The sequence below is a fragment of the Panthera uncia genome, chromosome C2 (genome assembly GCF_023721935.1).
Source record: "Panthera uncia isolate 11264 chromosome C2, Puncia_PCG_1.0, whole genome shotgun sequence".
NCBI lineage: Eukaryota > Metazoa > Chordata > Mammalia > Carnivora > Felidae > Panthera > Panthera uncia.
Genome location: NC_064810.1, coordinates 125,508,225 through 125,520,884, shown reverse-complemented (window position 1 = coordinate 125,520,884; position 12,660 = coordinate 125,508,225). Strand labels below are relative to the sequence as shown.

At 37.5% G+C, this 12,660-nt stretch overlaps 1 protein-coding gene across 7 annotated transcripts in view; it reads left to right on the top strand.

The window, feature by feature from the left end:
• Positions 1–12,660, top strand: part of CEP63 (centrosomal protein 63) — a 62,777-nt gene that overhangs the window by 3,243 nt on the left and 46,874 nt on the right. For 6 of the 7 annotated variants that reach the window (XM_049629791.1, XM_049629789.1, XM_049629787.1 and 3 more), the window contains 2 exons: positions 5,922–5,990; positions 6,914–7,091. In XM_049629791.1, the coding sequence (XP_049485748.1) occupies positions 5,947–5,990; positions 6,914–7,091 (222 nt within the window). In that variant the 5' untranslated portion in view covers positions 5,922–5,946. Of the gene's footprint in view, positions 1–2,074; positions 2,097–5,921; positions 5,991–6,913; positions 7,092–12,660 lie in introns of those variants that run through there. The other variant, XM_049629790.1, reaches the window with a different exon arrangement.

Below are 12,660 nucleotides of genomic sequence, written 5' to 3'. Positions count from 1 at the left end.
TGACCTGAGCTGAAGTCAGATGCTTAAATGACTGAGCACCCAGGCACCCCAGAAATACATTTTTTAAAACAAATATACAGAATTCACACTGATTATTTACATTTTAGGGTTTTTTTGTATTTGTTCTTATATGTGTGTCTTTTTGTCTTGCTGAAAATCTTAGAACCACATTAGGTTAACATAATTACTTTTTTTCCTTATCCTATATTCTACATATTGGTTTTAAGTTAATGATACCAATTTTATTATTAACCATATGATTCCTAATAGTGTTTAGGATTTCTTTGCAGTTCTTTTTTATCTTTAATATATATCCCACTTGGGCTATGTACAGTAAAACTTGCATTTTAAAGGCATATGAAACAATTTGCTATATGGTTTGTTTGCCAACTTGATATCTAGTTGATACTTGTTTCATTTTGTTTCCAATTTTTAATACTCCTTTTTTAATTTGGATTTTTTTATATATGTAACAAATTAGCATAGTTCTCAAAACAAGTATCTGTAAAACAGAGATATCCAGACAAGTTTAGCTTTCATTCCTCTTTTCTCCACCCTGTTTCCCTTTGTTATAGGTATCATGTTTATTGGCTTTGGATTTATCCTTTGATAAAAACAAATGCATTATCTACTTGCTTTCCCCGTCTGGTAATACATGCCTTGTAGATCCTTCCATAGGAGTATGTTATCCCTTTTGACAGCTTCATAACATTCCATTGGTGGATGAATATTCAACTAGTCTCTCTCTCGATAGGCTTTTGTGCTATGTCCTACTGTTGCACATTGTGCTGCACCGTGTGTCCTTGTGCATGTGTGACTTTGTATTTTTGCCAATGTGTCTTTGGGATAGTTTCCTAGAAGTGGCATTGGGTCAAAGGGTAAATGCATATTTCTCAGTTGCTAGGTATTGCCAAAATCTCTACAGAAGTTATACCATTCTGTGTTCCAAATTTGCCTACCATGTATGTGAGTGCCTGTTTTTCCATAGCCGTATCAGAGTATATTGTTAAACGTTTGAGCTTTTGTTAATCTAAATATAACTTTCTGTATTTTAAATTTGTATTTCTCTTACTTGTGAGACATCTTTTCATGTTTTGTTTTAACTTAATTAAGTTTTTATTTTCATTTCAGTTAGCATACAGTGTTACATTAATTTCAGGTGTACACCTTAGTGATCGGTACTTCCATACAACACCTGGTGCTCATCACAGCAAGTGCCCTCCTTAATCCCCATCACCTATTTCACCCACCCCTCCACCCATGTCCCCTCTGGTAACCATCAGTTTGTTCTGTATAGTTAAGAGTGTTTCTTGTTCTCTCTCTCTCTCTCTCTCTCTCTCTTTCTTTCTCTTTCTTATCCCTGTGCTCATTTGTTTTATTTCTGAAACATGGGAGTGAAATCATATGGTATTTATCTTTCTCTGACTTATTTTGCTTTGTATTATACTCTCCATCTCCATCCATGTTGTTGCAAATAGCAAGATTTCATTATTTTTTTATGGCTGAATATTCCATTGCATGTACATACCACATCTTCTTTATCAATTGTTGGACACTTGGGCTTCTTCCTTATCTTGGCTATTTAAAATAATGCTGATATTTTCATATGTTTAAAGTCATTTGCATTTCTTTTTGTGTGAACTGCTTGTTCATATCTTCTGCCCATATTCTATAGATTCCTCCCCCTGTCTGGTTTTTATTTATTTATTTATTATTTTTTCCCCTCAACTTTTAGGAAATTTTTATATATTGGATAATTTACCCCTTGTGATAAAACTTTCAAATACTGTTATTTATCTTTTGACTTTGCTTATTGGCATTTTCCCTATGTACAAGTGTATCTTTATCTACTCTGATTTCTCGGTCTTTCTTCTTATTCTTTCTGGACTTTGAGTGATAGTTTGGTCAATGTTTTAAAATTTCATTTTTATTTTGGAAAATTTCTTTGATACTTTGTGTTTTTTCCCTTAAGTTTAAGTAGGAACTTTCTGAGGAATGATAAGTTATATTGATTGCTTATTGGAATAGCCAGTTTATCAGCCATAGTAAATCTGACAGAACCATATGTCTTTGTAATCATAGTAACACCAAGACAGGTAAGGGACAGAGCATTGTTACCCTCCTTTAAATGAGACGTGATGGGTAGGCATAACCCTTTTATTAGTACATATCAATTCATAATTCTATCTGGAGTTTTATTTTCTTACTGTGTCCCATTTTGTGAGTAATTTGATCTTGGGCATATACTCTGAATATTTTTCCTGAATTGTAAAATGAAGAGGTTAAGTAAGAGGCCTTCAGATCCTTTCTAGCTCTTAAATTTCAATATACTAATGAATTTCAAAGCTGTGCCTGTTATTAGCTATCCTATGTGGATTCTTTTTCCCCTAAGACTTTAAGTGTCTTTTCTCTGTTTCCCACCCTGCATTTCCTTTAACTCTCCTATTCTAGATTTCACCACTTTAAAACAGCCTTTATTCCAAAGAAAAATTGTAATTAATAACTTAAAAAGAGTTAACCATTAATAGCTTATGTCTGTTGATGTCTTGGTCTAACTGCAGAAATGACCATTGTAGAGCTACACTGTTTCCATTTAACCACATTTAGCATTTTATGTTAGTGGCAAGGAGTAGCAGATGATCAAACAGTAATTAAATTGGTATTTAATTTTATGAACCAAGAATATCTAACTTTATATCATTATCACATGGCACAGGCAAAGAAGAAAGCAAAGTGACATAGTACCTAGAGTTGAATAAAGCTCAGTTTGGCTAGCAAGGAATCAGTGATCTAGCCATGAGAAACTCAAATTAGAAAAGTCCATAGAAAATCTGGGTCCTTGCTGTTTACCTGATCCCAAGAAATGAGAACTGATGGTGTTTGGCAGCTATTCAAATAGATGGTGAAGGTATTGGTAAAGAAACACACTAGTAAGATTATTTTCCACAGAGAAGGTTGATGGTTCCCCCACTCCACCATCATCCATTTTTTAAAAACAGAAATGTCTTTGTTTTAGTCTTAAACCATTTTTACTTCTGAAATGGCAGTTTTCCCAGATGTGGACTATTTTCATTATTGTGTTACTGCCATCTGGTGTCCATGGTGTTGAGTTTGCATTTTTCCTGTATTCAGACTTTTTCGTGTGGTTTCATTTATTGCCAGTAAGACACTATTAAAGCAAAAGAAGATATGAGGGTATTTTTAGATCTGAAACTGTAAAATATATAAACATTGCACATTGGTTGGGACTTGGGAGTCGCACTGCCTAGGTTTGATCCTAGGACTATAATTTGTAGTTTACTGTAGTCAAGATAGCCTCAGTTTCCTCAAAGTAGTGGTATCTTTTATGAGCGTGTGAAGAATGAATTTGACTGTATATACAACGCAGAACAATTGAGCATTCAATGGCTGTTACCTTCTGTTATAAATATTGTTAGTTATTAATAATATCCAGAAAATGTTAATGTATATTAGTAAATGTGTATTATTAATACATTAATGTTTAAGAATTATGTGACCTAAAAAAGTATAATTTTACTGATCATAATTTTGAATAACTGTAGTAGCACTGTCCTTAGGAATAGCTGTTTCTTTCTTTTCCTTTTTTTAAATTTTTTTATGTTTAGTTTTGAGAAAGAGAGAGAGCCCATGAGCGAGCAGGGGAGGGGTAGAGAGAGAGGGAAACACAGAATCTGAACAGTCAGCACAGACCCTAGTGCGAGGCTCAAACTCACAAACTGTGAGATCACGACCTGAGTTGAAGTCAGACACTTAACTGACTGAGCCACCCAGGCTCCCCAGGAATAGCTCTTTCTTACAGATTTAATAAATACCCATGTACGGTAGTCAAGAGCATGCTACTTACAGTGCACATTTGATGGGCTATTAGAATCCCATGAAACCTTGGAGATGATAGTTCATACCCCCTCATTTTACAGATGCAAAAACTGAAGTCCAAGGACACAAAGCTGCCTAGTTGCAGAGCAGGGCTGGCTATATCTTGGGTTTTCATCTACATGGTGCTATGTGAACTATGCACTGCCTCTCAGCTCCCCAGAGGGGAATAAAACATGGAATGTAGTTATACTGTAATTAACCATATGATGGTTTGAAAGAAAGTGGATTAGAACATGACATTCTTTTTCTTTAGGTTTTTATTTTATTTAATGTTGGTGTAATATAATGGGAAAACCAACTGGAGAAAAACCCTCTGTGCCATATTTGTGCACAAACAGTTTAATACTCCTGTTAGTAACTTTAGAAATAAATGCAAATAACATGCAGTAGTTGTATTTTCCAATCTTTCATTCCTCTCTGTGTCTCCAGGACACCCTGTTCTCGCCTCTGTCGGTACATTTGTCACACGGGGGGAACATTTTGGGTTTAATTTTTTCTTTCTCAAACTGGACTATTAATTCCTTGAAAAGGACCATTTCTTTCATCATTATGTACCTGTGGTTAGTACAACACTGAATTCTGTGTTAAATGAAGGAATCCCCTTCTCTTGTCTTTATAATAGATGAGGTGTTAGTACAAAGGGGCAGAACCTCCCACCACAGCCTTTGAGAATTCCTTAAAGACTAATTCAGGGTTGAGCCTTTGAAGGGTTAAGGAAAAAAAGTAGTTCCTCAGGAATGAGGAGTGGTTTGACATTGGTTAATAGTTTTGTAGAGGGGAAGAAACCTACAACAGGTACTTCTTATTGGCAGGCACTTCCAAATTTAAGGGTAATCTTTCCCCTGTCCTTCTCACCTTCCTTTCTTTATGGTGCATCTTTACCTTTCTATGGCAGTCTGTTCTGTCTCCTTCCGTTCTTCTCTGCTAGACTCTCCTCTGCAGTTCTCCAGCTATGACCAGGTTGCACAGAGGGATAGGGAAAAGGGAGGAGAGTTGTGATAAGTTCAGCCAGAAGCATCTAGCATTTGCCATCTGAAATGCTACACTAAGCTCTGGAGCTGCAGAGGTGAATAAAATTCAGTTTCTGCCCTTAAGGGTTAAATAGTAAGGAAAAAGTGTGCAAAAACCTCATTCCCTGTGTAGTGTAACTCCTATGAAAGAGCTCTTAAGGACTCGCAGTGGGGGAAGCACAGAGGAGGGAGGACCCGTAGGGCTGCCTTTGAGGGAAGGGAAGGTGTTCTGGGAAGCCTCACAGGCCTGCCATTTCAAGGGTGGGTAGGATCTCTCGTGATGGACCAAGGAGTTCAAGCTCAGGGCATTTAACCTTTTTATAGTATTAGTCTCTTTTTTAAAGGGCAGCAATCTTTACCTCTTTTTTTTTTTCCTTTAAGTCTTTTCATTTATTTTGAGAGAGAGAGAGTGTGCCCGCATAAAAGGAGGGCTAGAGAGGGAAGGAGAGAGAGAGAGAGGGAGAATCCCAAGCAGGCTCTGTACTGTCAGCTCAGAACCTGATGCAGGGCTCAAATTCACAAACCCCGAGATCATGACCTGAGCTGAAACCGAGAGTCAGATGCTTAACTGGCTGAGCCACCCAGGTACGCCAATATCACCTTTTTATAATATCTCTTTTTTTTAAAAAATAAAGGTATACTTTTCCTCTGATGTGTGTGACCCCTGATTACTTCCTCTCATTTTGTGAGGGGCTTTGTTGTTAGTGTCCTTCTGGGACACAGAACTGGTTCACAGGAATGCAACAATAAGGTATGATTTCTATCATGTGGGAAGGCTGTCAGTAGCATTCAGATCATTGTAAGTCATTTTCTTGTAGTCTGAAATGTATTTGGTCCTAATATTTCTTGAAGGGATATTCCTGGACTGCTTCTACACCCATCCTAAGAAGTGGCTGCATTTTCTCATTGTTATTTGTTTTTGTATGTTTTCATTCACATTCTTAGGTTTGTAAGTTGGAATGTTAGAACTTGAAAAATGAATTTTCTCCTGACTGATTGTTTTTGCTTTCCCAGTTGCCAAGACAAAGGGGATTTGGCGATGGAGGCTTTGTTGGAAGGAATGCAAAATCAGGGACATGAAGGGTAAGATTGCTTTTGACCTTAAGCTCCTCACTGAGTTTAAAAAGCGTATCCAAGTTATCCCTCTATTTTGTGCTTTGGCTACAGAAGCAAAAGTGCTCAGCAAAAGCCCAGTTGATCCGTGTCATGTTTGTGGACGGCATCTCTCTTTGGGGTGTTGGCCTCATCTCAGTAGTGTGAAGCTGGCTACTTGTTTTCATCCCCCTCTAAATTTTCTCCTCCCCAGAAGCAAACGTAGAAGTTCAGCAGTTTTGTACACTAAGAACAAATGCTTAAAAAAGTGTTTAAGCCTTAGTGATGATAGCTGTCTGTGGCCATTCCTGGACACCTGTTTGAACCCAGTGCACCTATCTATGTTTACTTCTTTTTCTGCCTCTGTAATATCCGGCACCTCCTATAACTGTGAAGGATGTCAACAAGTTTACAATAATAAGGTCGGCTGCAGGAAGTTTCTAATAATAAGGCGGGAAGAAATCGTTGAAATAAACCTGGCTCAATGATGAGTTTCTTGAAACAGCTCTTAAAATTGTATTATCACCTTCCCACTAGCCTACTCACTTCCAAGGCTTTTTATTTTGGTTAGCTAAGAATGTGACAAGCTCGCCTGGATTCTTCCTGATAGCTCTCCTAAAACATTACAGAAGAGCTACTTGTTGGTCGTGGAAGCCCCGCTCACAAGCCAGACTTAAACATCATCTCGTGTTTGAACAAACGATTTAGGCTTTAGGGTTGGCTATGAGAGGAAGACAGAACATGCAGTGGAATAAGTAATCATCTTAATATGAACATTAAAAGGAAAAGCTCGGAAGTCCTTTTCTTTGCTTCTAATAATTTCTTTACTGACACTGTTCCACCTCAGGTGGGTTTATGTCTGCTACGTTTTTACATGCGAAGGATAAGTCATGGGCATATGATCTTATTTACAGGGGATTTTTGACATCCTGTGAAGCAGAACTACAAGAGCTCATGAAACAGATTGACATAATGGTGGCTCATAAAAAATCTGAATGGGAAGGGCAGACACATGCTCTTGAAACTTGCTTGGGCATCCGTGAACAAGAACTGAAGGCTCTTAGGGGTCAGTTGGATATGAAACACAATGAGGTAAAGCCGTTGATTCACTCCTCTTTTTGATATTTTGACCTTGGCTTTTGTATTAAATATGTTTCTAAAATATTTGTTGAAGAAAGCATTTGTGTGTTGTTTCTTTTTTTTTTTTTTTTTTTTTTTTAATTTTTTTTTTCAACGTTTCTTATTTATTTTTGGGACAGAGAGAGACAGAGCATGAACGGGGGAGGGGCAGAGAGAGAGGGAGACACAGAATCGGAAACAGGCTCCAGGCTCCGAGCCATCAGCCCAGAGCCTGACGCGGGGCTCGAACTCACGGACCGCGAGATCGTGACCTGGCTGAAGTCGGACGCTTAACCGACTGCGCCACCCAGGCGCCCCATTGTGTGTTGTTTCTGAATTACTTCAGTGGTTTCTTTTAGAAGAAAAATTCATTGTGAAAACATGTAAGAATATTAATATTTATTTCAAGGATCATGTTACTTTGGTCACATAGAGCATATAACCTCTTAAAGAATGTGCAAAGGGTGTTACACGATCTTTGTATAACTGTCATCCTATTACATGTTTGTATTACCATTCACCGAGTTTAGCGAACGTTGTTTTTGGCCTCATTGTATGACTAGTGTAAAAAAGTTAAGCCCAGAATTCAATAATTTGCCTCTCTGGGTTCCATTTAAAATAAAATCCAGAAAAACTTAAAGGTTTTTTTTCTCTGCCCTTGTTGAAAATTAGGGGAAAAGAAAGGAAAGAGGAAAATAAAAATTCCTTGCAATCCCACCACCACTAGTTATTGGTGATTTGGGGGGAAAGTTTTATAATGTTTGTTGATTGACTTCCATAGTTTAGCTGGTACAGTAAAAAGAAGAACATTAAATATTAGAAAGGAAGCAGAAAGCACTTCTAAGCCCAAGAAATGCCTGTAATGTCTCGCATGAGTGTCAATCTGAGAAGGATTGCAAAAGTTGTAGGAAGGGCCTGGCCCCAACCCTGACTCTGATGAATTTTCCCACCAGCAGGATCACCCACGTATGAGTGCTGTTACTCAGTTTATTCAGGAACACTCCCGTGAGGGTATACACTGAGATTGTGATGCTTTTTTTTTTTTTTTTTAATGTTTGTTTGTTTATTTTGAGAGAGAGAGAGAGCATGCATGTGAGTGGGGAAGGAGCAGAGAGAGAGGGGGAGAGAGAATCCCAAGCAGGCTCCATGCTGTCAGCACAGACCCCCCAATGTGGGCTCAACCCCATGAACTGCAAGATTGCAACCTGAGCTGAAATCCAGAGTTGGATGCTCAACCACCTGAGCCACCCAGGTGCTCCAAGATTATGATTCTTTTGATGACAATTATCAAAAGTATTTTAGAAATGTTTCACATAACAAGGAAAGAATTAGGCTTGATATAAAGTGGTTTATGCTTGTCAAGGGAGTCTGTCAGTAGTTGGCCGTTTGCACTTTGGGTCAGAGCGGTACAGAGTAATATTGGCCGTGTCAAATTCAGTTTTCTGTGAAAGCCATTTGCTAAGCTGTAATGTATTTTAAAATTTTGTAGAACTTTGAGAATGTATTTTAAAATTACACTTAATGCAAACACGAAGGTGGTGAAAAAGTATATGAGATGGTAATTGTATTTGATTTTTTTAAACACTGTAATTTAGGTAGGGTCAATGCTCCTTGTCTGGTAAGCTACTTTAGCTACCATGTCTTTATTTCTCCTAGGGCAAAACAAAAGTAGTTTTGTTTAGTAAGTTAAATTGGTTGTGGTTTCCTAGCTAAGAAAATCACTGTATGTACACATAGGTATCTAAGTCGTTTATTTTGTGAGAAACCCATTAAGGAAATTCCTATGTGTGTGATTTTGAGAATATTTAGTCACTATGAGGCTGTTTAAACTTATTCCTGTAGCTTAGTTTTGATGTCAAGGGCATTATTGCCGTTACTTAGTACCTCAAAAAGAAATTAAAGGGATTGAATGGATAGGTTCCATGGTAAGGATTTGAAGATTACAATTCTGGCCTGGGGACATAAAAGAAATTTAGAATTGTAGCTGTCTGGTCAATTTACTGCTTCATTGATTGGGCTGCTGAAAGTTGATTAAGTTTCTAGAAGTAAAGTGCTTTTACCAAATGCTAGTAATGAGAATCTATCCCATAGAGTTTGTCTGTGAAATTGTGTTGGTATTAACGTGTTTATAATCTGCTTTGATATAAGAGTTAGAAAATAGGACTTCAAGTTTTTGTCATTCTTATTTGTTTGAAAGTTACAGGCTTAGAAGCAGCCCTATGGTATGAACAAGTGCTACCCGAATGACAGGTGCGTGGTGAGATACAAAACTTTCACCAGAATGGACATCAGCACGTTGCATCATTTACTTCTTAGAACGTTTTGCTACATAAAAAATGCGAGTTACACTAAACAGTGTGTTTGGTGACATAATTGCTTCACATTCTGCCTCAAGCTCCTTATCTTGTGCTGGATTGCTATAGTGACCAGCTCCAGCCTGTGTGCGCATGCGTGGTGCTTGGAGGAATACTAGTATAAACAATTCATTTTGTAAGTGAGTGCTTTATGTGTTTTCTGATTACACTGTTGGGATTGGGTTGTTCGTTTTTTTAAATTTATTTATTTTTATTATTTTTATTTTTATTTAAGACAGAGTGTGGGCAAGCTGGGGAGGGGGCAGAGGGAGACAGAATCTTAAGCAGACTCCACACTCAGTGTGGAACCTGATGTGGGGCTCAATCCCATGAACCTGGAATCGTGACCTGAGCTGAAATCAAGAGTTGGACGCTCAACTGACTGAGCCACCCAGGTGTCCTGGGATTGGGTTGCTGTTTTGGTTTGGGTTTTGGTTTTTAATTTTACTTAAATCCAAGTTAGTTAATATATAGCATAATAATGGTTTCAGGAGTAGAATTTAGTGATTTATCCCTTACATATAACATCCAGTGTTCATCCCAACAAGTGCCTTCCTTAATGCCCAACACCCATTTAGTATATCCCCCCACCCACCAACCCTCCAGCAACCCTCAATTCTCTATAGTTAAGAGTCTCTTGTGGTTTGCCTCCCTCCCTCTCTGTTTGTAACTATTTTTTCCCCTTCCCTTCCCCCATGGTCTTCTGTTAAGTTTCTCAAGTTCCACATATGAGTAAAAACATACGATATCTGTCTCTCTGACTGACTTATTTCACTCAGCATAATACCCTCCAGTTCCATCCATGTTGCTGCAAATGGTAGGATTTCATTCTTTCTCATTGCCAAGTACTATTCCATTGTATATATAAACCACATCTTCTTTATTTATTCATTAGTCAATGGACATTTGGGTTCTTTCCATAATTTGGCTATTGTTGATAATACTGCTGTAAACATCAGGGTGCATGTGCCCCGTCAAATCACCATTTTTTTATCGTTTGGATAAATGCCTATTGCAATTGCTGGGTTGTAGGGTAGCTCTATGTTTAATTTTTTGAGGAACCTCCATACTGTTTTCCAGAGTGGCAGCACCAGTTTGCATTCTCAACAGCAGTGCAAAAGTGTTCCCCTTTCTTTGCATCCTTGCCAACACCTGTTTCCTGAGTTGTTAATTTTAGCCATTCTGACAGGTGTAAGGTGGTGTCTCATCGTGGTTTTGATTTGTATTTCCCTGATGATGAGTGATGTTGAGCATCTTTTCATGTCTCTGTTAGCCATCTGGATGTCTTTGGAAAAGTATCTGTTCATGTCTTTTGCCCATTTCTTGACTGGATTATTTGATTTTTGGGTGTTGAGTTTGATAAGTTCTTTATAGATTTTAGAAAATAACCCTTTATCAGATTTGTCATTTGCAGATATCTTCTCCCATTCCATCTGTTGCCTTTTAGTTTTGTTGATTGTTTCCTTTGCTGTGCAGAAGCTTTTTATCTTGGTCAGGTCCCAATAGTTCATTTTTGCTTTTATTTCCCTTGACTCTGGAGACATGTGTAGTAATAAGTTGCTACAGCTGAAATCAAAGAAGTTGTTGCCTGTATTCTTCTCTAGGACTTTGATGGTTTCCTGTCTCACATTTAGGTCTTTCATTCATTTTGAGTTTATTTTTGTGTATGGTATAAGAAGGTGGTCCAGGTTCATTTTTCTGCATGTCGCTGTCCAGTTTTCCCAACATCACTTGCTGAAGAGATTGTCTTTTTTCCATTGTATAATCTTTCCTTCTTTGTCAAAGATTAGTTGGCCATACATTTGTGGGTCCATTTCTGGGTTGTTTATTCTGTTCCATTGATCTATGTGTCTGTTTTTGTGCCAGTCCCATACTGTCTTGATGATTTCAGCTTTGTAATACAGCTTGAAGTCTGGAATTGTGATGCCTTTGGCTATTTGGGGTCTTTTGTGGTTCCATACAAATTTTAGATTGTTCTAGCTCTGTGAAGAATGCTGGTGATATTTTGATAGGGGTTGCATTGAATGTGTAGATTGCTTTGGGTCGTATAGACATTTTAACAATATTTGTTCTTTTGATCCATGAGCATGGAATGTTTTTCCATTCCATTGTTTCTTCTTCAATTTCTTTCATAAGCTTTCTATAATTTTCAGTGTACAGATCTTTTACTTCTTTGATTAGGTTTGTTCCTAGATATTTCATAGTTTTTGGTGCAATTGTAAATGGGATTGATTCCTTGATTTCTTTTTCTGCTGCTTCATTATTGGTGTATAAAAATGTAACTGATTTCTATATGTTGATTTTATATCCTGTGACTTTTCTTAATTTATGTATCAGTTCTAGCAGTTTTTTGGTGGAATCTTTCAGATTTTCCATGTAGAATATCATATTGTCTGTGAAGAGTGAAAGTTTAACTTCTTCCTTGCTGACTTGGATGCCTTTTATTTCTTTTTGTTGTCTAATTGCTGAGGCTAGGACTTCCAACACTATGTTGAACAACAGTGGTGAGAGTGGACATCCCTGTCACGTTCTTGACCTTAGGAGGAAAGCTCTTAGTTTTTCCCCACTGAGGACGATATTAGCTGTGGGTCTTTTGTATATGGCCTTTATGATCTTGAGGTATGATCCTTCTATCCCTACTTTCTTGAGGGTTTTTATGAAGAAATGATGCTAAATGCAAATACATGCAAAATGATGTATTTTGTCAGATGGTTTTTCTGCATCCGTTGAAAGGATCATGTGGTTCTTTTTCTTTTATTAATGTGATGTATTATGTTGATTGATTTGCAAATATTGAACCATCCCTGCATCCCTGGGATAAATCCTACTTGATTTTAATATGTTGTTGGATCCAGTTTGCTAGTATCTTGTTGAGAGTTTTTGCATCCATGTTCATCAGGGAAATTGGTCTGTAATTTTCCTTTTTAGTGGGGTCTTTGTCTGGTTTTGGAATCAAGGTAATGCTGGTCTCATAGAATGTGTTTGGAAATTTTTCTTCCATTTCTGTTTTTTGGACCAGCTTCAGAAGAATAGGTATTAAAACTCTTCTTTACATGTTTGGTAGAATTCCCCTGGGAAGCCATCTGAATATATCTGTTAAGTCCATCTGATCCATTGTGTCATTCAAAGTCATTGCTTCCTTGTTGATTTTGCTTAGATGATCTGCCCATTGTTGTAAATGGGATGTT